The sequence below is a fragment of the Alligator sinensis genome, unplaced genomic scaffold, assembly GCF_000455745.1.
Source record: "Alligator sinensis unplaced genomic scaffold, ASM45574v1 scaffold682_1, whole genome shotgun sequence".
Lineage (NCBI taxonomy): Eukaryota > Metazoa > Chordata > Crocodylia > Alligatoridae > Alligator > Alligator sinensis.
In genome coordinates, this window is record NW_005842011.1 from 1,263,630 (window position 1) to 1,290,121 (window position 26,492).

Consider the following 26,492-nt stretch of genomic DNA (forward strand, 5'->3'; position numbering starts at 1 on the left):
TATTCAGCTTTACAGGTAAGGGGCAAGCTGTGATTTCTTTTGTGCTGTAAATAATTAACCAAGTATTAAAAATGCAGTAATATCATTATTGCTTCATTTAGTTTTTCATGGCACCAAATAAACTAATGATCTAGACAACTAGTAAAATAAAAGCATGGTGGGCAAATATGATGTATCAAAATAGTAAGTCAAACTGGTAAGATTATCAGTACTAAAAGTTGTCAACCAAGATGCTGAGTCGTAGCTGAAGCTACATTTCTAAATCTGTCAATATTTGGGCATCAATAACATGTTAAAATTATTGTTTTATCCAAAATGAACAGCTCCAGGTCTTTGAACTACAATCTCAAAGTGAATTTAGAGTGACAATGTTCTATCATTCAGTTGGCTACGGTGACTTTCTATTTCCCTTAGGTTGTCTTAAGCGGTCATTAACTAATGGACACCGCTCTAGAGGTGGGCAAAAGAAGAGATTCAAAGAGGCTATGAAAGACAAGCTGAAGAAGTGTGATATTAACATCAGTACCTGGGAGACCCAAGCACTGAATCGTTCCCAGTGGCACAGTGATGTACAAGGCATTGATCATTTCGAGCAAACTTGCTTCACTATGGGGGCAGACGGGAAAGGTCCGTAACTCAACATCACCAAGACCTACTCCTTCCCCTGGAACTATTTGCCACGTCTGCAGTCAAACATGCAGATCTCAGGTGGGCCTCCTCAGTCACCTACGGATTTACCTACAGATTCAACTGAGGGACTCCCAATGATTAGGTCTAATTAGAACTGTCCAACTGGAGGCCCACAGGATACATCCAGCTCCTACCCAGATGCTGCTCCTCCTATCACCACTGCAACTGCTGGGGTCTCAGGAGCAGTGCAACATGACAGGAGAGGGCCCAATGAGCCCAGGAAAACTTGTGGGGGGGGGGCTCATGCTTTTGTAGGACTATGGTCAGGGGGGTGCCTCACGTTGCCTGTGTGGCAACAGGAGTGGGAGGCTCATGTTGCTCACACAGCAGCAGCAGTAAGGTGGGGAGCTCAGGTTGCCCATGCAGTCCTAGATAGCCCACCTGGCATGCATTCCCCACAGCATGCAGCTTGAGGGTCCGTGACAGGTATGCCATGCAGCCCCTGGTCACTCAGAAATTAGACAGTTCTGGCCTAGACAACCAAATGGAAACAGAATCTAAACCACCCATGATTAATAGTGTTACCCTGACAGTCTTACACAAAACTTGCTTGAGTCATGCTTAGCAGCACTTATTGTAGGTGAACAGCTCCATTTCAAAAAAGAGGGGAAAGTGAGGGGAACGAAATGTAGGCAGACAAACAGATGGTCTTATATATTTACAACCCAAAGTCAGGGTGTATTACCCTAGTTGTTTTACCCAAAAAGGAATCTGCACATTATACCTGCATTACTTTAGATCACACATTTGATATACTAACTACAGAAGTAAATACATCTTAATAGGAGTCCACTACACTGTCATAATGAGCCACATGTTGCACACCCTCTACAGATCAATCCATGGGTTGCAACAGGCCATGAAAGTGAATGTCTGTTCAGCAGAGCGCCCCAAGGGATGGCAAGGTCAAACAGTCACAAACTCCTCTATGAACGTTTCAGGCAGGACATAGGGAAGAACTTCTTTACTTTCTGAGTCCCCAAGGTTTGGAATAGACTGCCACCGGAGGTGGTTCAAGCACCTACTCTGAATGCCTTCAAGAGACATTTGGATGTTTATCTTGCTGGGATCCTATGATCCCTGCTGACTTCCTGCCCCTGGGGCAGGGGGCTGGACTTGAAGATCTTCCGAGGTCTCTTCCAGCCCTAATGTCTATGAAATCTATGAAATCTTTTTTTTTTTTTTTTAAAACAAGGTATCTGCATCTGCCTATGACACTCACTTTGTACATTACAGCTTGCAACTCAGATCCTTGTAGTATTTAGGCACATGCTTAACACTATGTTTGTAAGTAACCCATTGTTAGTGGCACAACTCCTAGTGCATAAAACTAAACACCACGGGTAAGTCTTTGCAGATTTGAGGCCTTTGAGCCCTGTTTATAATTATGGTCAGCCAAGACTTGCCCTTGTAATAAAGGTTTTTTTAGTGGGGGTGGGGTGCTCTCTCATTCATGTGTTGGGTTCATTTTCAATTCACATTTCAATATTGAATTCCTGAACTTTCAAAACAGTAAAGAACTTGCTTTTTCTCTCATTGTGATTTCTTTTTTCTCTCCTCATGTTTCATAGTTTCATCACAGCCATCTAATTTTTTTTCCTCCATGGTTTGTTCCTCTTATTTTTGACATATGACCCTTTTCTCTCTTTTTATGCTTTTTCCCCATGGGTACAGGAGACCTGTTCTTGCTTCTCAAATAGAGTTGGTGAGGAATTTTCCAAAAATGCTGATGTGTCTAAATGGAAACTTTTTGTTGGAATGTGCCAGTTTTGACACCACTTTTATTGGGAATGCTTTCACAGCTCTAAGAATTTGGTCAAAACTAGACTAGACCTTTCAAAGCTTTTCATGAAAAAACACAAGACAAAGACATCATCTACCTCTGAATACCAAGATGTTGAGTCGTAGCTGAAGCTACATTTCTCAGTCACTAACAGGTTATAGCACACACCTGGGATGTGGAAGAGTGAGGGCTAAGTCAAATCCATCTGATTAGGCACCTGAAGCTGGGTTTCCCCACAGGCCAGGTAATAGGGATGTGAAAGGTTAAACGACTGATCATTTAATGGATAAGTGCAGTGATAACTGGTTAGCTTACCAGTTATCCTTTAGTTCCAGGCAGGCACAGTCTGGCAGGGAAGTGGGTAAGGGAAGCCTTGCAGTGACCCAGCAGAGGGCAGGCAGGCAGGCAGAAGGGAGGGAAGAGGAGAGGAAGGGGGCAGGGGAGGAGAAAGGGACTAGTATCCATAAGAGAAAAAGAGTGGGCAGCCTAATGACACATCAATGAAACAAGTATCTGCTCCTTCACAGGTGCTCCCTCCCTCCCAGCACAGGGCTTCACCAATATAATTAGAGGAGGTTAAACAAATATTTTTAAAACAATATTTATATCCCTACCAGGTAAGTGCTCTAGCTACTGGGGGTTGGGTAAAGTACATCTGGTTTGGTTTGGTTTATTTCATGGGGGAAAAAATGAAAATTTTTCTTCATTTTCTCCTGATCTGGAAAAGGAACATTTTTGAAATTGCAAAAATTCCTGCAGGATGGGAAAAATATGTTTCCTTCTTAGCTCTGTCCCCAAACCACTGCTGTTTCCCCTCTATTTGCCTTTCCACATAAATAAAAGTCTGTCAAGAAAATGTGAAAAGAGTACAGAATTTAAGAAAAAAAAGGTATGAGTGTTTTGTAATGACTAAACTGCACTGGCAATGCAGCAGAGAAAAAGAAAAACTATTGGATAGATTTCTGACCCTTAAAAAGATGTTAAAATGAAACACTACAATAATCAGATCAAATGATTTTGGAAGATTTATCTTCCCCACGTGAATAAAAGATGCTGAAAGTACTGCAATCGGACAGACAAGTTTCCTACAAGGATATAAGGTAGAAACAAATGAATGAAAAAGTGATTATTTTTCACACACAAAATATAACAAATACAGAGACTGGTCTTTTTAAGAAAAGATATTTTTAGCCTTGGTAGAACATTAGAAGATTACAAGAACTATAGGTACAAACAGAAATGCCCTGTTGTTAAAGGAGTATGGTTGCATTTAAAGCAGAAATGACTGCTGTATCTTTTTTTGTTGCAGCAATCTACTAATTAGCCATCTATTAATTAGTAAAAAAAAAAAACCCTCTATAATTAATACTTGCATTTTTGTGACCCCTGTTCCTCTTACATTTCCTAAACAGAATAGTTTATTATAATTTTAGAAGTGCTGAATTGAGATTTGGTAATTCTACCTCCAATTTGCATTTTACAATCAACTGCACTTTGCATTTTCTTACCCCATGCAATTAAGATTGGACAACAGTCTAAAGTTACAGTACCAACATTTTCCAGAATTAACATTGTATTTTAGCTCTTTCAAATGGTTTTCAAGCTGCTTCCTTTTGTAGGGAGAACTATAAGCTAATTACTGTAGAATCTTTAAACAGTATTACTATTTGAAGATGACTGTTTCAAACCACAAATAGAATATGTTTTAATACTAAGGCAAAATAAATATGGATGGGGACTGTGATTTATTATTTCATACATTAATAAATATATATCTATAACAGATCAGAAATTAATAGAGCCTAGATAATCTATTTATGAAAATATTTACAAGTATTCAAAGCTAAGGTAGGTTTAAAATTTGAATCTTTAGAAAAATACTCTTTCATATATTTATACAACTCACTACATGAAAATATATGCATTAGATAAAAACTAAGACAATCACTTTGGGCCAGAACTAGATTTATGAGCCTATACACTGCTGTATTTAATTAAATGTCAAATAGCTCGTTTTAAACTTAGTAAAAAATTCTGTTTTTTTGTTAACTGAAATAAAACATTTTAAAACTTCTTATCTAACAGTTCTTTTATACTTGTATAATCACCTGTGTGTAAAAAGCTTTAAAATAAGCAGCAACAGTAACTAAAACAGGAAAAAATGCACTGCAAGGAAGTAACGCCAGAACACACAAAACCACTTAGAGATGTGTACGTGTATGTAGGTTTATCTACCTATCTTGCCTGAAAATGTTTATCCCTGTAATGAATCTAAAATTATATTGTAGTCATCATTTTTCTCTTCTCTTCAAAGGGCTGGAAATACTTATAGAACCCTGAGTTTCCCCAATGCCATAACACCTTCTTTGCCCACCTTCAGAGATACAATTCTCTCTTCTGAAGACTTAAACAAACTCCACAGGGACAAGAATTCAATAACAAACTCAAGGACAGTAATTAGAGGAATCAGTGTCCTTCCTATGTTAATACTACATGGCTTAACATTTTCCCAGGCCATTTAACATTTTTATGAACAAGTTGGAAAACAGTTTAAAAAAATATTTTTTTATCATTAATTTAAAATGTTTTAAAATAAATATCACTTTAAAATCAATGTGATTTTACTTTTCAATTTTCTGCAAATTACAGTTGCTAGGTTCCAGAAGAAATGCCAGGAACTTCTGCCTTACCAAGGTACAAACCTGTAACAGGACTGTGAGGTTTTCCAATTACATGGCCAATGCATTCATTCATCAGAGCCTGTAAACTCTAGAAGAGTAAAATGGAAAAAAAATTGTGAAATTGTACATTGCATGAACTAAGTTATTTTTATTTCAGGCACTGTCTGGATTTGAAGGAAATTTAGCTTACTAGGTACTCCATTTTTGACCAGGCTATTAATGAGAGAGACAGAGAGACACACACACATACACATGACAATATTATTTCTCCAATTAATTTACAAGGTCACCTAGCCATCCCTCTGCAAAAGGCAGGACCATCCTTGACTAAACAATCCCAGTCTACAAACAGACACTGATTTTGTGCTGCCATAATCACTTTTATGGAGGCACAAAACCCAAGTGAACAGATGCCTTAGACCAGGAGTGGGCAATTATTTTGGTCAGAGGGCTGCTTACTGAGTTTTGGCAAGCCATTGAGGGCTGCATGACAGGCAGCCCAGGGAAGATATATATTACTTTTCTGAATTTTTAGGGGCCCTGCAGGCCGGATAGAATGGCCTGGTGGGCCGCATCCAGTGCCTGGGCCGCATTTTGCCCACCCCTGCCTTAGACCGTTGTTGTACCACCACTGCCTAAATGTTATGATAGCAACAACCCTAGTCAATTTGTTCCACCTTATTGTGTCTGACATCTGTTCACTTCTGCCCTATGGCTGCCCGCATTCTCCAGCCACCCCGGGCAGAAGCTCCCAGGGCCTGTGGGGCCTGATCCTGCAAGGCAACAGCCCTGGGGGACTAACCCTGACACAGGCCGCACATCTGCAAGTGGGAGTTCCCTGTTTGCAGATGCTCACCTTGGCCTGGGGCGCAGAATCATACCATGAAGAGGATTCCTGGGGTGCACGTTTACAAGTGCAGAGGGGGAACCCAAATGGGACCATGCCTCTTGTAGACCATACCCCAAACCACAATGAGGCAGCAAGAAACACATGCAGGGGGATTCCCACAACACATATCTCAAAGTGCAGAGGGGAGAATCTCCAGGGGTTCTCCCCTCCCCACACTTGCAAATGTGTGCTCTGGGAATCCCCTGTTTCACATATCACACTGCCCTACCCAATCTACAAACATAGAGGAGAAAAGGGAAAAAGTTTCCTGACCCTTTGGGACAACAGTCTCAGTGAAATTTGTAGAGGTCAATGACACAGATCAGCTGTGCCATGACACACTGCAGCACAACTGATCGCACTCCAAAGATTATGTTCATTTCCAGCTCCAGCCAACTGTCTGTCTAGCTTGCTCTTGATAACTTTCAGGGACGGAGATTCCAGTTACTCTAGGTAGCCTGTTCCAATGCCTGACCTGCCCCCATAGTCAGAAAGTTTCTCCTCATCTTCAAACTAAATTTCCTCTGATGAAGCTTAAAGTCACTGCTCCAAGTCTCATCTCTTACAGTCCTGGAGAAAAGACCATCTCAATCCTCCGTGCAGTCACTCTTCAGGTATATTAAAACTGTTATCAATTCCCCACTCAGTCTTCTCTTCTCTAGAGTAAATAACCATAGTTCTTTCAGTCTTTCCTCGTAAGGCACACATGCTTCCCAGGCCCCTAATAATTTTTTGCTGCTCCGTGCTGGACTCTTTTCAAATAGCCACATCCTTCTTGAAGTGTGGGGCCTCAACACGGGCCAAAGCTCATCATTATGAAAGGATCTAGAAAAACAATGCCAGAGGCTGTGGGGAAGGGACCTGTAAAGTGGAAGCCCAAGTCTGCCTTGTTTCTGAAGTCAACCAGCAGATGACAAGCTCAACCACAAGTACAGCCACATCAGGAAGGATCCTAGTCTAAAAACCAGAAGGCTTGCAGAGGTGGCTTCAACAGGGATTCAACAGGTAAGTGTAAGCAAGACTATGGTTGTTGTCAAAGTCAAAGAAAGAGTCCAGTGAAGAGATTTTGGTGCTGGGATTTTGCCATGCTTTACAGGGGTCTACATGGGTCTTGGAATGGGAGGAATGAGACAATGATAAAGGTCTCCTTAAGAAACCTTAGGATGGGGCCCTTCCTTTAGGACCCCATAGGCCTGGGTCTCCCAGACAATTTCTTGGGCAAAGAGGATGACTCTCGCCAATGAGACATGGCACCCCAAAGGTTCTGCATCTCTGTCTTCCATTTGGGAGACCAAGAGAAACTGACCCCAAAAAACTTAGCCCAAAAGCAAATCTAGACTTCAACCCTATAGCTCCTTTCTTGCCTGTGAGTTGAAAGATCTGCATGTAGAGCCTCTCTCAGGGATGTGCATCTCCCCTAAAAAATATAGGCATCAAGAGTGGCATTCTATTTCCTTCCTGGTTGTCTAAGTGTCCAAACATGGTTGCCTACATGGAATTTTTGGTTATCTAAGTGTCAAAAATTCTACTTACACACAGGTTAGAATTAAATGCAAGGGGAAATGGCTCATCTTCTATCCTTGGGAAAAACTGCCTGTGTGCATATTTGCTGTCTATGCACAGGAAGCACAAGGGAACCAAAATGGAAGAGGAAAACCAACCTTTCCATCTTCTGCCATCAATAGCTGACTGCCCAGGGCGTTTACCGGGGAACCCAAAGCACCTAGGTTCTAGGCCCATCCCTCACTCAGGAGTACTCCCTCATCCCTCCCCCTCTGACCTCTGAGCACAGCACTCTAGTCACCATGCACAGGTCAGGCATTGTCCAGGCCCCTCTCTGGTGTTCCTTTTGAAGATGAGCCACTATTACTTTTATTCAAGAGACATTGGAAATGGATGGAGGGCAGTGCAAGGAGGAAGCTTCAGCCTCACTGGGGACCATGGCCCAGCCTCAAACTCAGGGCCCCCTACTTTGCTAACCAGCAACCACTTCACTGAGCCACACACACTCTAGTTCCCTCCCCACCACCTGGCCTTACATCTCTCTCACATACCATCCTCTCTAGGCTGCCTAGGGAATCAGCTTCAAAAGAAGCTTTGGAGAAGGGGCCAACTGTGGCACAGCAGTTACTGTACCGTGCTACCTGGGCAAAATGCTCAGATCTTGAGTTCTGAGGCATATGAAAACCCAGAGAGAAAATGCATATATGGACAAGCACTCAAAGGAGAGTGCCTAGTGTAACTAATCCAGCTCAAGGTCACATCCATAGGAAAACGGAATTTCAAAAAACACTGTTACCCAGTAATGAAAGCATTGAAATAGACCCTTTATATTGCAGGATTTTGTGAAATTCTTTCCTAAAGAAGATAACTGTTCCCAAAAAAGGATGAATGCTGTAAGTTTTAATTCTGATTCTGATCTAATAAGGTGATTGTATCCTAGTACTTAACAATGCACCTTTACTCATTGAACAGAGGGTAACTTGTTATAAACAGCAGCTCCATAGCAATATTTTGCCATGAAATGGCTCCTTGAGATAGTGGAACCAGGAAATATTATAAAAGTAATGATATGTTAAGGTTCTGGGACAAGCATCTGGTCACATTTCTTTTAGTGCCATGTCATGGGTCCTTAAGTACATGCAGACACACCTGTGAAGAGATGGGAGACTAACTTGGGGGGGGAGGTGGAAATATTTTTCAAAACCTTAATAGAAAGCTTAACACTGGATTTTATGACTTCTTAAGTACAAGTGAATCCAGTCAAAGGTTACCTGTATTTTACTGCATTTCTTTGAAGTGGTAAGGCAGAAAAGTATAAATTGTAACTCCTGCATACATAATTTCATTCTAAATGACTAGAACTTGATTGTGATAATTTCTGTTCATTCCATAAATGAACTTGAGTTGTTAAAGATATGTCTCAGGCCATATAACAGAAAGTAAGATTACGCTGACTATAATCAGTAGCTCATTATCATAACTGCTGTCAATGTTTCCAAAAGATGAATGTAGATATTACACAAGGATTTCAGTCCCATGTAAAACTGTCATATACCAATCTTATTTATTTATTTTTTTGACAGTCGTTCATATATCCAGAAGCTAAATCTGAGCAACCGGCATTAATAACTACATAAAAGAAGCATTTGTGTCAGGGCAATAACAGTAAAGAGCTATAACTAAACAGATGATGTCCCCGATGACAAACAGACAATAAATTCTACCGACTGAAGCTCCATCTGTTTTTAGTTCATTTTCAATGGAAAAAAAAAAAAGAGTTCCATACCAAGAAGTCATCTTCAGGAAGAGCTGAAATAAAGGCTGGTTCAATGGCTTGAAGAAAATCAAAACCTTGTGTTGCCCACCTGTAAAGCAAAAGACAATTCCTTGTTAACCAAAAATAATTATTATCTAAGTGTCATGTTAACGTCCATGATTTACGCCAATAGTAAAATTGCAATGGATGCTGCTTTTAAGCTGTAAACATAGGGAGGAGAAGCCCTGTGTAAATTTGGAGTAATAGAGGGGCATGCAATTGGCTTGTGCCACTGTGTAAATCTGTAGCCAAATGACATGTAGAGGTGAAATTCCAAGTCTTTAAACTGGATGTTATCAGAAAGGTTAACAGGCCACATTCTCAGACCTGGTTAGCCCGATGACGTCTGCCTCAGTACTGCCTTCTATTCCCAGTCTTTTGTCTCTAGCCTATCCTTTCTAGGCAGAAACAAAGTCATGACAATAGTAGGTAGGCTTCAACAGAATCTGACCACCTCCAGCATTTTTCAACTCATTTCATTTGGGCTTTAGCCCAGATTGCATCTCCAAGGGCAAAAAAAGACACTACAAAATAAAGCATAGCAAGTTGTGGTGGGACATGTCCTGCCACAGCTTATCTGCTTTATTGCACAAAACACATGTTGCCTGTTGTCCCACATAGGCCAGGGGTCCAGTATGGGACAATGGATGGCCTGTTCCCCTTACCTGGGGATTCCCCACATCTCTTGCTGCTCCATGCCTCCTTAACAGGACCTGGGTCCTGCACTGCCTTGTGCCTCACATGGAGGGATGGGTCTGTACAGGTCCCATCCTGTGCCACCCCAGCATGGGGTGGTAAATACCCAAGGAATCCCCAGAACCCAGTGCCTCCACACCAGGACCCACCCTGACTCATGCCTCTGTGTGAAGCATGGGTCGGGTAGTACAAAGGCACAGGACCTGGAGAATCGCCATCACCTTATGCCTCCATATTGGGATCCAGACTGACTAGTGTCTCTGCATGAAGCACAGGTCAGGGTAGGTCCTGGCAAGAAGGCACAGGGCAGTGTAGGACATAGGGAGTCCCTAGTACCTCAAGCCTCCACACTGAGACCTGTGCCACCAGGGACTTCATGTGGAGGCATGGGTCAGCAGAGTCCCAGTGTATAGGCACAGGGTATCAGGAACTCCCCAGGTCCTATGGCACCTTGTAGGTGAAGCATGGGTCAAGCCAGGACCCAGCCTGCGTCACAGCACAGAAGCACAGAGCACCAGGGATTCCATGGGCCCCTCAAGCCCCTGCAGCACCTGCCCAGGCTGCCTGCACTCTCCCACCACAGAGCAAACAGGTATCCACTACAATAAACTAGCACTAGTTAACATTAGTTTTCAGTGCACAACAAAAGAGACATTTTCTTTTTCTTGCTATTTGTGCTGCCATAAAAACTTATGGCAGTTGGGATATGTCTGGCTTTATACTTATAACATACCAAAGTTCACGGAAATGAAATATGTACAACCACCAATAATTTTAAGGAGACATAGCAGCTTTGTATACTTCAATGTTGAAAAAATCCTGCATAATATTTAAATGTAATGCATGATAATGTGAAAGTGTCCAGTGAGCCATTACCTGGGTCTAGTGCCTCGACCACTCTCACATTTTGTCAGCACATAATTCATCCATTTTCTGGCAAAGTTGATATATTTATCTCCAATTTTCTGCCTGAATTCTCCAGACATCAGGCGAACAACTTCTTTATGGTACTATGGCAAGTTAAAAATGATCCATCATAAGTTAAAAATTCAAACAAAATCACCACTTACAACATCTAATGAAATACTTGCAAGCAAACAAAACACTATTAGGAAGCACAATCACATCCTATTTTTGGATAAATAAGATATTCAAAATGAATGTATAACATTCTTTTATTTAATAATATCATCAAGGAAAAGCCCCACATACCAGTCCTTACATATGATATTAACAAGAAAAAAGGATGACACTTGAGCTAGGTGGCATACAAGTGCACCCAAGTCCTCATTTTAAATGTGTATTTCAATTAAAAATTATATTATGATAACACCTAGCCCTAATATTATACAGATTAAGTCTCAGACTACCTTGTAGTATACTAATACTTATGCTCTGAAGGCAGACAAGTTTTAGGATTAAACAGAACCTTAGAATATGGGTTCAATATGTAAAGATAATATTTTGTATTTACATAGCAACTTTCATGGTCCTATACGAAAAGGAGAGAAAGGGGAAGGGAGAGCATGAAATAAATTAACACAAGCCCTCATATCAGTATCAAAGAGTATTTCTAATTTCCTGTAAACTTCTCTCAACAGGTAGAGCCTGAAAAGACTAGCTCAGGCTAGGAAGGTCTTGCAAAAATATGAGCAGCAGTATATCTGAGGACTTGGCAAATTAACAGACTTACCCTGGTTTTATGACGGTCTAAGTTAATTGTATGGCACCTTACAATATTCTTTTAAAAATTCAGAGAATTTACTTGAAAGTATAATACATTTATTTGGCGAAAGCAAAAGAGGTGAGTTTGCTTAGCTTTCCTCAAAGTGCCAAAAAACATCATTTCACCATGAAAAACTTTTGTTCACTTACTTCAAACCCAAAGTTGTAACACTGAATCATGGCTTCACGGTAGTATTGCTGCAAAGTGGAGGATTCAGCCTCATCAACCTCAGCATCAAATTCCGATGTGAACATGTGATCAACTCTATCAATGGCACAGCTTATATTGGTGCATAGCTGTAATGCATCACTCTGCGTAACAAAAAAATCCATTTTAGCTGAAGAGGGAGACATTGAAATTTAACTATTTATTACCTATATTATAAGTAGTACCTACAGGTCAAACATATTAGGGAAGGGGGAGGTCCCAGTACATTCAGCATTGTACCTACTTTTAAAAAATAAATTCCCTGTCTCAAAAGCAGCCCACAACAGTTGGGTTAAACAAATGAGGGTGAGGGCAGAATAACAATAATAATAGCATGACTTTATAAAAACTAACATCATCCACAGTTATAGGTATTTTAAGCTAATTATGCACATGACAATTATGGAAGTCAGGTACTTAAGACTACCATAATTTTTAACCCATTCAGATCCATAAAAGCTAAATTACACTTCTTAATACTGTATGCCCTCTCTCAGCTGCAGCACCAGCTGAATTTTATCAAATTCTATACAAATTCTGGAACTGCATGAATTATGTAATAACTTAAGCATAAAAAAACAGTGAGCCTATATCTTCAAAATTCATTTCTCAGCAATAGTTATCTGAGCTAGAAAGAGAGCATTACAGTTACTACCTATAATGAACAAGGCCTGAGAGTATATTCAGACCTTATATTTGTGGGAGTAACTACCACTAACTTCAACAGGAACAAATCAGCTTCAAGCAGCAAATCTTTCATTTTCTAGTAGACCTACAACTTTGTACAGACCAACTAACTTTGATATATCAGACAAAGCCTTTTTAGCAAATGCTCCATGAAAATTACTACATTTACTCAAATCTAAGATTACCCTGAATTTAAGATGACCCCCCCTAGGAATTAGATTCTATACATAGAAAATATATAAATTTGTTATAATTTTACACACAGAATCTAATTATTGGATAGTCATCTGTTATTCGTCCCTCCCACTGCTGAAGTGGGGCAGGCAGTGGAAAGGCACGTGGTGTGAGGAGGCTGAGGTCAAGCAGCTTGTCCCCTGCCTGTGCCTGCCCCCCTGCCACCTGCCTCTGCTCCTCCACTCTCTCAACCCTCTGCTCTCCCCACTACCCACACAGTCTTTCCTCTCCCCACTTCCCTCCCCACTCTCTGCTTCTCTTACCCCTCCACTTCTGCTCTGCACCAGCAGTTCCTTTCCTATTCTAGCTGGGGCACAGAGCCCAGACCCTGTAGCAGCTGGGAAGGCTGCACACCGCTCATACAGGGACAGGCTGGGGCTGTGCTCAATACCTCAGGCTGCAGCATGCACAAAGCCTGCTGACACAGAGCAAAGGTAAGTGGTGGGGAGGAGAGGGGCAGGTGAGGGAACAGAGGCTGAAGAGATGGGAGGAAGAGGCTGCAGGGGGAAGATAGCAGGGTGCAGAGGTGGCAGGGACGGCGGGGGACCAAAAGCAGCTTCAGCTATGGTTCCAACCTTGGATAGGGACTGGAGCCTGACACAGCAGCCACCTCCCCACTGCCCTTGTACAAATTTCTAAGACAAGAGGATGTTTTCCCAGTGTTAAAGGGGGAATCTTGTCTTAGAATTCAGTAAATACTGTCCTCGTTTATCCTGTCAAAACAGATGTATATATAAAAAACAAACTTCATTTATTTACTCAAATGCAATCTGAGACAATTTTTTTTTATTCAGCATGGGGCCAGCCACAGCTGCCACCACTGCTGCTGCCTGGCCTGGGCTGGGGCTCAGGCTGGAGCTGCTGTCTGGCCAGGACCAGGGTTGGAAGCACCATATGCTAGCCAGGTCAGGAGCCACCACCATCACATAGCGTAAGTGGCAGTGGGGAGAGGGTGGTGGCAGGCACCAGGGAACGCAAACAGTCAGAGGTGGAAAGCAAGCAGAGAGCCAAGTGCTAGTATCAGGCCACCTGGCTCTCTCCCACCACTTGCCTGGCCCTCCCCCACTACTTTTCCCACTGCAGCGGTGGGAAGGGACAAATTTCAGAGAGCCCTCCAATAAGCAGATTCTATACCTGGAAAATTATAAATTTCAAGTCCTCTTGGATTCAGGTAAATATGGCATTAAATTTTAAACATTGCAAGAAAGCTTGCAAGAGACAAGAAATGCAATTTAATTTTGCATATGTGGCCTTTTCCTACAGACCTTTTTTGTTTTGTTTTGCTCGTGTTTCTACTTTACTGAAGACAACTTCCCATTTTGCCTGTGTAACACTGCTGTTTATGTACGCATGCAACACAGCACTGGTGCTCAACATACCACCCACACGTTAGAAGCAGCTCACAAAGCCAGTGTGAATGGCCTGTCACCTGCTGGAGCTGCACATGCGCAGTGGGCTCATGGACTTACCAGAATGTCAGGACAGACTCTGGCCACCACTTTCATGTGGCTCCTGAGCCCGGGGGGTTAACATTGCTACTACTTATACCCTCTTCTGCTGCTGAATTTAGTAGCAAGGGAATTAAAAGGGACAAGCAATGGTGTCACTCACCCTTGGGCCAGAACCCAGGCTGACAACTAATAAGTTCACACAGCTCACTGTACATAGAGCACTGGCCATGCTTTTCTATATGGCCTTCAGCCGATTTCTGATTTTAAGTTTTAGTCCACTTGAAAACTGCTAAAGAATGTTCAAAAGATACATTCACAAGAAATGTGAGAGAGAACAGCGGAGAATGAACTAAAAATGTGACCTACAATCACTTCCAACAAACTACATGTGCAAAGTACCATTTTGTTATCCCACTGATCTCATCTTCATTCATATCATTTCTACTTCATTCATTGATAAAAACAACAATCACAACAGAGATAAATTAGATTGCTGCATACCTTTAACTGCTGCAATGCTTTGGCAATGACAGATTGGCTGGATGTCTGTTCATGATGCAAAGATACGAGCCCTTCAATAGACTGTTGGAAAGCTTTTCTTTGACTCACAAGATGTGCAGATTGCATGACTACAAGGAGGAGGTTATCAACCTAGGAATACAAGACTTAACATACTGCCAAGTCCTTACAAATAAATAGGCTGCAGGAAAAATCTTTATGAAAGGGCCATCCCATAAGGGGAATTTGATTAATTCTCAAGAGTTTTATGAATCCCAGAACCCTGTGTGTAAGGCTACTCGGTTTACCAAAAAGAGCTGACCCTGGCAATTAGCTATTACTAATATGCAGGTGATGTATAAATTTAAATGGCTGAAAATATAATGACAGAGAGACACGGTTTTAAGGACAGAAAATATTTACATTCTAAAGGGAGGCTTAGCTTTCAGAAGCTTAGGGAATGTGGCAAAAAAAATGCTCATAACATTTGAAAAGTTAACCTCCGAGGAAAATAAATGCGGTCACCTAAAACAGAACTGTAATAAAAGCCTTAAACAAAGTCTTCATCCATGCTGTAGAAGAGATTTCAGCAATGTGTACAATCTTTTTCAGAACAGGTAAAAATATGGATTAAACTAGATGTTGTGTATCCACACTGTGTGATTTCCCAAAATATAAATATAAGTTAAAAATCAGCTTAGCATTTCAGGAAAATGTATAGGTATATACAGAATAATGGATGGCCCCAGCACAAAAATAAGGCCACAATTCAAAGTTAAGACTGTGTTAATTACAAACTGCAAGAACTGAGTTGTAATTAATTATTAAAACAGATTTTTAAGACCAAGTTCACCCAAATGTTCACTACTGCAAAATAAGATCTCTTTTTCATTTTACTACTTAGTTTAAAGCATATCAATCTACCAATGCATTTTAGGTACCTATTTAGGTGGAGAACAATTTCCAAACCAGGAAATTGTCTTATTTTCATTTTCTTGAAAAAATGTTAACTTTACTAAAAGCCTGATAATATTTTAGAGTATTGTTTAAAAAAAAAATCAGAACTAGTTATCATTATTCCATTTGTAGAATTAGCAAACAGGAAGCAACATATTTGTATACTACTAAAATATACAATTGAATATATAATTGTCAAATACAAGATAAGGTTTCCCCCCCAGTCAGGATGGGGGAAAAACCCCTTGTCTTACCTTTGCATACGAGAAAACCTCATTACCTACACTGTCTAATCTGAACTACTGCTAAAAGCAGCATGTGCACAGTAATGGAAACCAACTATGAAGTTGATTAAATGCAGTCAGCTCTGAGCATAACTATAAGGTACATGGCCCATATTAAGCAAATATGCTGATGGAAACCTTTTTTGTTTGTTTGTTTTTGCATGTGGTCCTTAAATAAAACAGGCAGTTGCTCCCCCAGGAGGAAACGGGCACCGGCCTGGAGGTACTGCAATACAAGGCTAGCACTCAGAGACCCTGGAACAAGCTCCCACCACTGGTGCCAAAGGGCATTTTTACACGTGCTCCAGGAGGTGCAGGGGAAACTTTAATTAGCAAGCTGCACTAATTAAAAGTGCCCGAGTGTCATGTGTATCAGCATCCCCCATGCTGAAAAATGGCAGCAGGGTGCTTTGAACTAAAGCTCATTAAATTAGCTTTAGTTCAAAGTGTCCCGCTGACATCTTTCAGTGCAGGGGACGCTGATACATGTGATGCCAGAATCTGTTACAGCGCATTTATTTCTGTGCTCTAGCAGACTTGATTAACCAAGTCTGCTCCAATGAGCTGAATTTCACGCTGGAGCCAACTCCCTGCACATGTATAGGAGCCCAAAATACATTAATGGGAACCTACCAAAAGGACAGGTTAGCACAGCCCATCTGAATAAGATATATGGTAGTGCTGATTGAGCACAATCCCCCTCAGTGCTGATTCTTTTCAAGTCATGTTGAGCCACTGCAGTGTATACATTTCAACTTTCTCTTCACTCCCACAGCTGAACTGTGCTTTTCTTTCCCATTTCCAAGGATTCCTGTTTCTTCACCTGCCTTAAATGTATGACAGACATCACCAAACAGGGCCCCAAACCGTTCACCCAGAATTCCTGCCAGCTCCCCTCTCTGCCTAGCACGTATGGTTAGCATGGCCTTGCCCTCCATGAAATCAAGCTGGACCAGGTTGCCCTATGCCTCATCTACATATAATTTTTTGGAGGATCCCAGGATTCATGACAAAAAACACAGTTTTAGTCATGAGTGGGAGGCTAGTTAACGCATGGATCCTTCAAGGGGGTATCTGGAGTATACCCATATACTGAGTAGTGCTGGGCTGTGGGTTCACCATTGGCTTGAAATGCTGTTGATACTGCTGGAGCCCAGCCCAATGAACTATATAGTAAATCATGAGCTTTTTGGCTTTGGACTAATATCATGCATAGTTCGTACTATATATAAGTAGGCATCAAAGTGCTACTTAAAAGGGTGTTTCTGAAGTACCTCCGCTAAAACTTGCAGCAGTTTCAGAAAAAGGTACAATACATCAATTCTGGATGAACTAAGTCTACGGATACTGTATGCAACTTGCTACAGCTATGTTTATTTCAAGGCCAGTATTATCAAATTTGCTCCTTACTTCCATGTGGTCAGATAGAGTAGGGTCTGACCAGGGGGGGGCTGCAAAAGGAAGAAGTTGTGAGGGCAAAAGGGCTACCTGACCCTGCAGATTTATCTTCTCTGCTGTAGCAGTGGAAGGTTGACAAATTCAAGATAAACCTCCAATAATTAAGATACTATACCTGAAAATGATAATTTTTCCATATTTAAAATCTAATTATTGGGGTTCATCTTATAATCAGGGTCACTTTATATTCAAATAAATGCAGTAATTACATGCATGGAATAGGAATTCCAACTGCCTTAATTGGCTAGCATAGCCCAAGAATCCTGGAGGCCATCCATAGCTGGATTAGGAAGTAAAATAACCAGGCTATGAGAGAGCTAAATCAGCATAGTGACATACAGAACAAGGAGAGGAAGCTTGGAGAACACACTAAGGAAAGCTGACTTGACATTGGTGATCAGGGAACATGAGCAACAGGAGCAGGGAATTCCAGCTGGTTCAGTACACTGTGATGCCACTGAACACCCAGTAACTCCCACTGGAGTCTAATTTTAAGATCCCAGTTTTTAATGAAATCTTGGATTAAATGACTTGTCCAGGGTCAGAAACTACTGGCCTCAAGCTTCAACATATGAAGGCTACTTTTAATTCATAGGCCATGGAAGCTTTTTGCTAAAAGACAAAGCTATTGGTCTTAACTGTATATTTGATGCTGAGCAGCTCTAGAGTATAAGTAACTTTTAAATTCTGTTTTCTAGGGAAGGAATTTTGTTGTTTTTTTCAAAGGCACAAATTTGAGAATGTCCCTTTTAAAAATGCCTTATACTGAAACCATACAATAATGTACTTACAGATAACATAACTAAGCAACAATGCTTGTCCACTTACTGACTTAGAATTACTATTATACTGCTAAAACACATTGCCTAGAAGACAAACACCTCCTTTAACACGTGTGGTTTTCAATCTGACAGCAAAACAATTAAAAGAAAATGTAAAGGCTACATAAAATGGGAGAAAACCTACCAGCATACTTCGCAGTGTATCAGCCGTTTCCACCTGAGGCACTATTTTGACTGGCTGTCCTTCCCACATGCTCCAACTGCCATCTGATTCATGGTCTTTTTCACTGTATTTGGTCATAAGTAAATAGGCCTCATAGGCAACCTCCTCTGAGTCTTTTGAACAGTCCTTTCCTGCAGCTGCATTTAGCAACTGCAAAATCACAGATTTCTCCCCTGAAATACCATTTGGGACAAACACCTGTAAGTTTTCAAGTCCAGGGATCTGCACCTGTATAAAGAATAAAAAGAGTCAAGCAAGAGTCAGTAGGCTAGCCTGACCACCTGCTTTTTAGTATGCTGTGCAAAAAGTGAGATGAGGCTTTGGCTGTTTTAGATAAAATTTCTCATTTTAAAACTAGAAAACAACAGGAGTGCACAGCAACATACGGGGCACATCTACACAAAACTTTTACTGTGGAGCTGTCTAATTAGCTCTGTAGTAAATGTCTTAGCATCTATCTGTGAAATGCTATTAAGACAGAGTAAACTAATTAACCCTGCTGCAAGTTAGTACTTGTAAATACAAGTAGTCCTATGGTGGAGTTTTTTATTCTGCAGTAATGCATTTGAAGACAATGACAGGGCTGGCTGGGGCATGAGGGTGCTTTAGTGTGGAGCTGCCCCAGCCAGCCCTTATGCAGCACACTGAGCCGGGTCAAAGCAGCCCTGGGCTGGCAGGCTGACAGCCCTGGCTCCATCTAGCTGGGGCTGCTCTGACACAGCTCAGCGTGCTGCAGTCCCAGGCACATGTTCAAATGAAGTGTCCAGGAGCAACAATCTTGCTGCGATATGCACCAGAGTTTTTTCTCCTACTGGCTTTTAATCACATGAGCACCAGAATTCAAAACAGTACACACGCTTCAAGACAATGCTTACCCTAAAACCCAAAACACACACATTAACCATCCTAAAAAGTGGAATGCTATACAAATTTCCAACACAAAGCTGTTTTCACAAAGAACTTCAAATGATCCTTTCCCATACATCTGTTGCAATAAAATTCTTTTAGAAGACATCCTTTCATAATGTTACAATCGTTTAAGGAAGAAAGAAACAAGCATGACTACCACAACACTGAAATTAGTTTTCTGCTTCGGTGATAACATTAAAAATATATAAATTTGGGGAGGAAAATTCACTCAGGATCTTGAAGTAGAACTTTTATAACTTTCCTCTATCAGAGAACTAAATATATGCTGCACAGGCACTAATGGCCTGAACAAACCAAGAGTTAGGGTCATCAATAAATTATATAGAATGGATATCGCATATCACGATTTGTAAAAAGGAAAGCATATAACCTCCAGAGAAGATACTATTCAAATGCTTGATAAAAACAGAATTTTCTTCCCTTTAATTTCAAATGGCTTCTTCAAGGTTCCTAGATTTCTAAGTATGTCAGTTCACAAAATGAGACTGCTCCTTCTTCCAATTTAATAACTGTCACCACAGAAATCAATGAAAATCAGGTATACTGCATTTTCCATACTCCATTTTCAAAGTTAACTTCTCTCATTTATTTATACAAATTCAAATGAATTTTCCTCTCAACCCCAAAACTGATTCTGTCCATTAGCTTTTTAATCTCTTTATTATGATCATTCTAGGATTTTTCAGGCTTCACAAAAGAGCTCTTTAAACCCTCTCTATTTTGACCTTTTAGATGCTTACGCCTATCTTAAAATTACAGGCAGCACTCTTCTTGCTAAAGAAGATCAGGCTAAACTCTATTCAGAGCCTGTTAAGGGCCTGTCTACACTAGTTTCTCTGTATAAAGGAAGAGTTACTATGAATAGCTTCTGCAAACCAGCCAGTGCAGCTGTGGGGTAAGTCATCATTAACAAAAATAATTCCATGGTTAGATCACTTAAAAATTCCTTAAATGATATTAGTAAAGTTATGTCCCTGCCCACACACTCAACCACAGCTGTACTTGCACAAGTCATTTTCTAGAACAGTATTTACATCAGTTTTCTGGCACTGAGGAAATTCGTGCTTAAGGAACCCTCAACATATGCCAAGGACACTCAACTGGCTACAGGAGCAACTGTACAGTGATCAAGGGAACTATCAAATCTCTACCCAAATCCCAGAATCTTAGTATGATATGGCCAGAAAGAACTACTCTGAATATTTTAAAGTTAAATGGCTTTATTTTACAATTAAGCTAATGTTTTCCCTCAGGCTGACAAAAACAGCCTACAAGGTTGTTTCTTAACCTTAAAAAGAAAGTTCTTGTAAAACTAATTAGCATCTAAACTGACATGGCTTCCAAAATTTCAATCCCTGTACAAAGTGTTAAATCCCCAAAACATGGTTCATTTAAAAAAAGAAATAAGGAGGAACTTTATAATATTTTATATTTGATTACAGAATAGCTACTGCAAAAAAAACTTTTCCTAAGAGAACATTAAAATGTGCCATTAAAATGCATGTACTAATCTGTTTAGTGCTATCAGAATATTTTTCATACAAGGGCTAGAGGTTAGGAATATTATAATTTTTAATGTATATAGCACAGTAAAGAATGCATAAAGAACCAAACCACTTCACCTTCTTGCAGCAATCTCTATATTTCAATTTAAAATGCACCAATTTGTCAACAGGAGGAATTCACAAGAAAATTAGTGAATTAGCTTGGACATGATTTTAAGGTGCAACAACTATTCTGTGCAAATGGGGGGGGGAAGTTTAGGCTACTCTACCTCACAACGCAAAATAGCTAATTATCAGAAGCTATTCTGGATGTACTGTTTCAGGAGTTTTAGCCTGTTTAGACAAATCCTATGCCTGAATCTGCATTTCTTCTGTGTTCAGTGTTCCTAACTGCAGTCCATGCAAGCTGACATTTTTCTTAAGCATTATTAATCATCTGTATTACCTAGAAGGGTCTGGCATGGACCGTGACCTTCTCGTCACTGGCACAGAGAGCTTGCATGCTTATTGTAAGGTCACATCTACCTCAGTGTCGAAATGCTGCACAATGTTTATGGGGTTTAGGTTGTAGCCGTGTTGGTCTAAGGACATAGGCAGACAAGGTTCCTTGGGTGAATTTGATATCTTTTATTAGACCAACCCAAATAGTTGGAGAATAGTTACTAAGCAAGCTTTCGGGTTCAAAAACCCTTCGTCAGGCTAAAGAAGTTTCAGCAGTTGGTGTGTGCTCTTCCATGCAGGAAGAGCACACACCAACTGCTGAAACTTCCTTAGCCACACAATGTTTAATCCATTTTATTTTATAACACTTAAGAACATATTCCACAACTGGAAAACTGAGGAACGCAGACTATGCGTCTTTCCTAAAGTCACATACGAGATCTGGGAACAAGGAAACTGACCTTACAAGATCCAGGTACGCAATCCTCAGTACTCAACTATCTTTCCTCCAAAAACGAGATGTACAAAGAACGAAAATATGGCCCAGTCTGGGAGAGTGCTTACCTCAGCTCAACCACATATCAGTGGTTATAAAAAAAAAATATAAAAATGTACTTGTCACCACTTAATACTAAGTAGATGATGTTATGTACACAGAAAGAAACAGATTCTATGTTATGCATGAAGACCACATACAGCATCTTTTTGGATGCAACAGTCACCATATTAGTATATCTTTAAGCTGTTTTTACCTTTACATACTCTTTTGTTTTCAGGGCATTCAGGAGCTCTCGTACAGGAGCTGACAACATGAATTCTGCTGCAATTTCTAGATCCTTATAACAATGACAAAGCAAATGTTAGTGAACTGAATTGGAAGTTTAACACAGAAAGAAAAATGAATGTTCATAAATGAGATCAAATGCCATTATTAATTTACCTTTCTTAACATCTTAGCAAAACCAAGAGCTTTCGAGGCCCTCTCTCTAGCTTCATGAAAGAGCTCTTTGAGTGCCCGACTGGTCTCTATAACAGACCTCCTGTAACATTGATTAGAATGGAGTTATGGCAATTAAATATAATATGGTATAAGTAGCATGAAAAAAAAGGATACGGAGCACAAACTGAAAACTGAAATGAGCTGATATTGCTCAGGCACATCTGTCCCAGGAATATAAAATTAAATTGAAGGAACTTTACATAAGCTGCTTCTTATACCCTTAGCTGTAATAAAGGTTATTAGCCCACAAATACACAAAACAAAGACGAATTACTTCTAGAGACCGAAAACCACTGAGATGGTTTGGACAGTGTGTTTTCATGTACTTCATGACGTTTTGGAAAGCAGCTTGTCTTTAATACGTCTGAAGAAGCATAATCATGACAGTATGCACATACTGAAAGCTGGAGAATACCTGATTTCTTCTGATGCAGTATTGTCTTCAGCACTAGCCCGAATGCAGCTCTTCCGCAGGCCAGAATCTAAAAATATTCCTGTAGATTTCAGCAGCATTCCTGGCATCATTCCTGCAATATCACTGAAAGAAAAAAAAAAATGGGAGAACCTCACTTTCATTTTAGCAGTATCTCTACCTTGTTGCATCCCATGTAAAAGAACTTCATTTGTCATGTCTGTACATGGAAACATGAACCATCTGATAGGCTCTTCCCCCACATCAGGTGAAGGATTAGTAAGGCAAGTAGAACAAAAAGACACTTGCTTCTAAAGGTGGAATTATTACTATTGTTATTAAAGGAGCACATAAACATGGATTCTACCACCATAAGTGCTGCAAAAATCTGCAGCAGGATTTTCTCTCTCACGCTGAGGTAGCAGAAGACTAAAGCAGGCCAATGACTATTTAAAGAAGGTACCATCCTGGTCACAAAAAGTCTAGCAATTACATGAGGATCAGACCTACCTAAAATATGCCCACTCAGAGCACAAGCTGGACTGCCTAGAGGAGATTTAAGGATTTGAAAGTTACTTTTGACTCCTGTTCTCAGCAAAATAAGTTCTCCAATAGAGGGAATACAAAAGCAAACTTTAGTAAAATTCTCAAATTAAAAATATTGTTAGTAAATAAAGAACAACACGGGACATATCAAGATATACTTCTATGATCGAGACAGAAATAAGCAGTCTTACAACTCAGAATTCCTACATCTTAAAATCCTAAGACTTTCTACCAGGAGGCCAGCCTGTTAGGGAGATTATACCCAAATTCAGAGAATAAATTCTAAGAGGCACTGGGTCTTTATTACATCTGCAGATGGGAACCTCAGCAAAGTCTTACAGAGGAACCCACCTCAGAGCATGGAGCCCCTTTTGATCCCCCTCCTCAAACAAAGGCATACAACATTACTTGATGAAAACTTTGATAAATGTGGTCAGAAAGATGGTGTTCATGTGTCATCCTGTCGGTTGGGCCAAAACACACCGACTTGACCCCTTAATCAACATCTAATGCCCTATGACTGGGCTGGCCTCACCAAGGAAATTCTCTTGCCTGTAACTCAGTTCCTTTTACATTACTTCTCTTAGCCTCGCTTATGCTAACTTGGCCTAACTTAACTAAACACAGCCAAAGGCCTACTAAAACTACAACAAAAGGATTCAAATTGTTCTCAAAGTTTTAGAAAGCCCAAAACCTTTTCTAGCATAAATTGTTTGACCTCAATATATAGTATAAATCACAAAGGTAGCTTGCAGGTGTTAAAAAAACATAACCAAAAACTGGCACTTTACTTTAAACTCAGCACATTCCCATGCCGAGCCCTGTGCATGCCCAGAAAAGGCAGTGCCTTAGTTGGACACGGCTCACCTAACATCTGTATATATTGGGTAATTTAGTGAGGCTTTTTGGGGACTTTTATCTAAGAGTTGATTGAATCAGCTTTAGCTAAAAGTGCCAAAAGCCCTGCTGAAGCGCCTGATCTATAAAGACACTGTAGGGCCGGGATGAACTATCACACTGCTGCGTCCAGTAAAGCACGGTTTTCTTCTTTTTCTTTTTATGTCTACAAGCAGCCACATATAGCATGCGAATAATGAGAGATACTTTATGAAGTTTTCTCCAATTAAAGTCTTGTATTTTTAGACCCTGATTCTGCAATTAAAATAAATCCTGGAAATGATTACCATGCAGAAGGTAAACCCTGTATATGGAAATGTACCACCCCAAGCTAATAAAATTACTTTGAATGACCAGGTCCTCAGAGATACAAACTGAGAACCTAACTTTTCTAAATGGCTATACATTGACAGGATAAGCAGGGTAATTTATGAAGTCCTACCAGAATAATTTTCCAGCTTGAGCTTCACCTCCTCGTATATAAGGAGTTATTTCTTTGGTGAAATTCCATTCTTCCTCTAAGAGATTTTTTAAACTATGAGATGCTTGAGGTAACTGCTGTAGCATTTGGATCCAGCCTCGCATATAATCAAAATAAACCTAAATGTGGAAAAAGGCAATTTAGATTGTAACTGTCACATGATCTGTAACAAAAGGCCCTATATTTCATTCCCATGTAAGATCCCATTTAATAGCCCATAAATGGAGGAAAACACATCTGCAACATTTCACCTTGCTACAGCCCAAAATGTGCTAGATACTTCTCTATATGAAGTACAATGGGTGGAACTAGAACAGGGGTGGGCAATTATTTTGGGAAGAGGGGCACTTCAGGGATTTTGGTGAGCTGTGGCAGGGCAGAGGAGGAGGGAACAATTGATCCTATCCAGCACAGGGCTGCAATCTAAAACCCACTAACAGACTGCCTGAGAGCAGTCTGTTTTCAATTTGCCACCAAAACCATAAACCTAAATGACTTGCAAAATCATTTGTTTCCCCTGACAATTCCCAGTGCTAGTCTCTTTGCCCAGCTAAGCCTCTCTGTACCCCAATTCCAAATTCCAATCCACTATTTCCATTTCCTTGCACACAGTCCAGCTGTTATTCCTTTTACATTTGAGTCAAGTGACATCCTACTCCACAGACAGCCTGAGAGCCAGGTGGGAAACAGTGACAAAACATACAAGACAATCTTCCTGTTCTCAATTCTGCTACCAGAAGCCAAAGCAGTCAGAAATAGCAGTTGTAAGGAAAACCCCTCTGAACCACTAGGATGAAGCACACTCAGTATAGGCAAAGTTTTTGGAGACTTTAACTTCCAAACTCTAACAACTCTCTTCTCAGCAAGTGATTTATCCTTTTTTTTTTTAATTCAGGTAAATACAAAAACAAAACTCCAATCCTAGAGTAACACACAGCAACTGCATGAAGATAGTTATCACATATTTACAAAAGATATAATATACACCTATCTTCTAACCCATCATCTGAACTATCAATATAATGTGTGTATATATGCAAATATAACATTCAGTGATATTCACACAATCTGGCTAGATGCACTGGATTCCTGGAGGGGAGAGGTGTTTACAAACATGCAGAATCATAGAAACTTAGGGTTGGAAGGGATCTCAGGGCTAGAAACTGGTTTAAACCTGTAATAGAACAGATGTTCAGTGCATATACATCCGTTTGAAAGTGGATGAAACTGGTTTGAGGTAAACCTTGCTGAATGTAGCATCAGACTTAACCGATTTGGCTCAAACCGGTTTATGCAATGTCTGTCCCAGACCCCTTGCTGGTTTAAGATAAACCAGACTCCCAATCCTGGCATGCTCTCTGGGCTGGGCAGAGCTCTCTGCTCCACAGAAGGGCTGGCCCCTCCCCTCTGCTCCCTGGCTGGAGCTTGGCACAGGCTTGCAGGCACAGCAGAGTCTGCTGGCTTCTCTCTGCTGAGCAGGGATTAGTCCCCCTCCCCTCTGCCTTACGCAGACACCTCAGCATTAGCTAGCAGACCACATGCTGGCTATGGTCCGTGCTATGGTAGACAACAGGAAGACAGGTATTTTGGAGCTAATCAACAGGTAGATAAATGTCCTTCCTTGGAAAAGCTGTTTAAGCAGAGCTTGAAGAGAGACTTGGTTTTCTTAATGGGTTGATAAACACAGAGTTAGGGGTGATAAACTCTGTGTGATC

General features: G+C 40.6%; 1 protein-coding gene across 5 annotated transcripts in view; it reads right to left on the reverse strand.

Moving 5' to 3' along the window:
- Positions 1-26,492, reverse strand: part of MAP3K4 (mitogen-activated protein kinase kinase kinase 4) — a 189,340-nt gene that overhangs the window by 29,926 nt on the left and 132,922 nt on the right. For all 5 annotated transcript variants that reach the window (XM_025201999.1, XM_025202000.1, XM_025202001.1 and 2 more), the window contains 10 exons: positions 24,739-24,896; positions 22,857-22,979; positions 22,382-22,481; positions 22,194-22,277; positions 18,527-18,793; positions 14,865-15,014; positions 11,934-12,095; positions 10,935-11,068; positions 9,333-9,411; positions 5,164-5,242 (listed from right to left, as the gene is read on the reverse strand). In XM_025201999.1, coding sequence (XP_025057784.1) covers positions 5,164-5,242; positions 9,333-9,411; positions 10,935-11,068; positions 11,934-12,095; positions 14,865-15,014; positions 18,527-18,793; positions 22,194-22,277; positions 22,382-22,481; positions 22,857-22,979; positions 24,739-24,896 — 1,336 coding nt within the window. The remainder of the gene's footprint in view (positions 1-5,163; positions 5,243-9,332; positions 9,412-10,934; positions 11,069-11,933; positions 12,096-14,864; positions 15,015-18,526; positions 18,794-22,193; positions 22,278-22,381; positions 22,482-22,856; positions 22,980-24,738; positions 24,897-26,492) is intronic.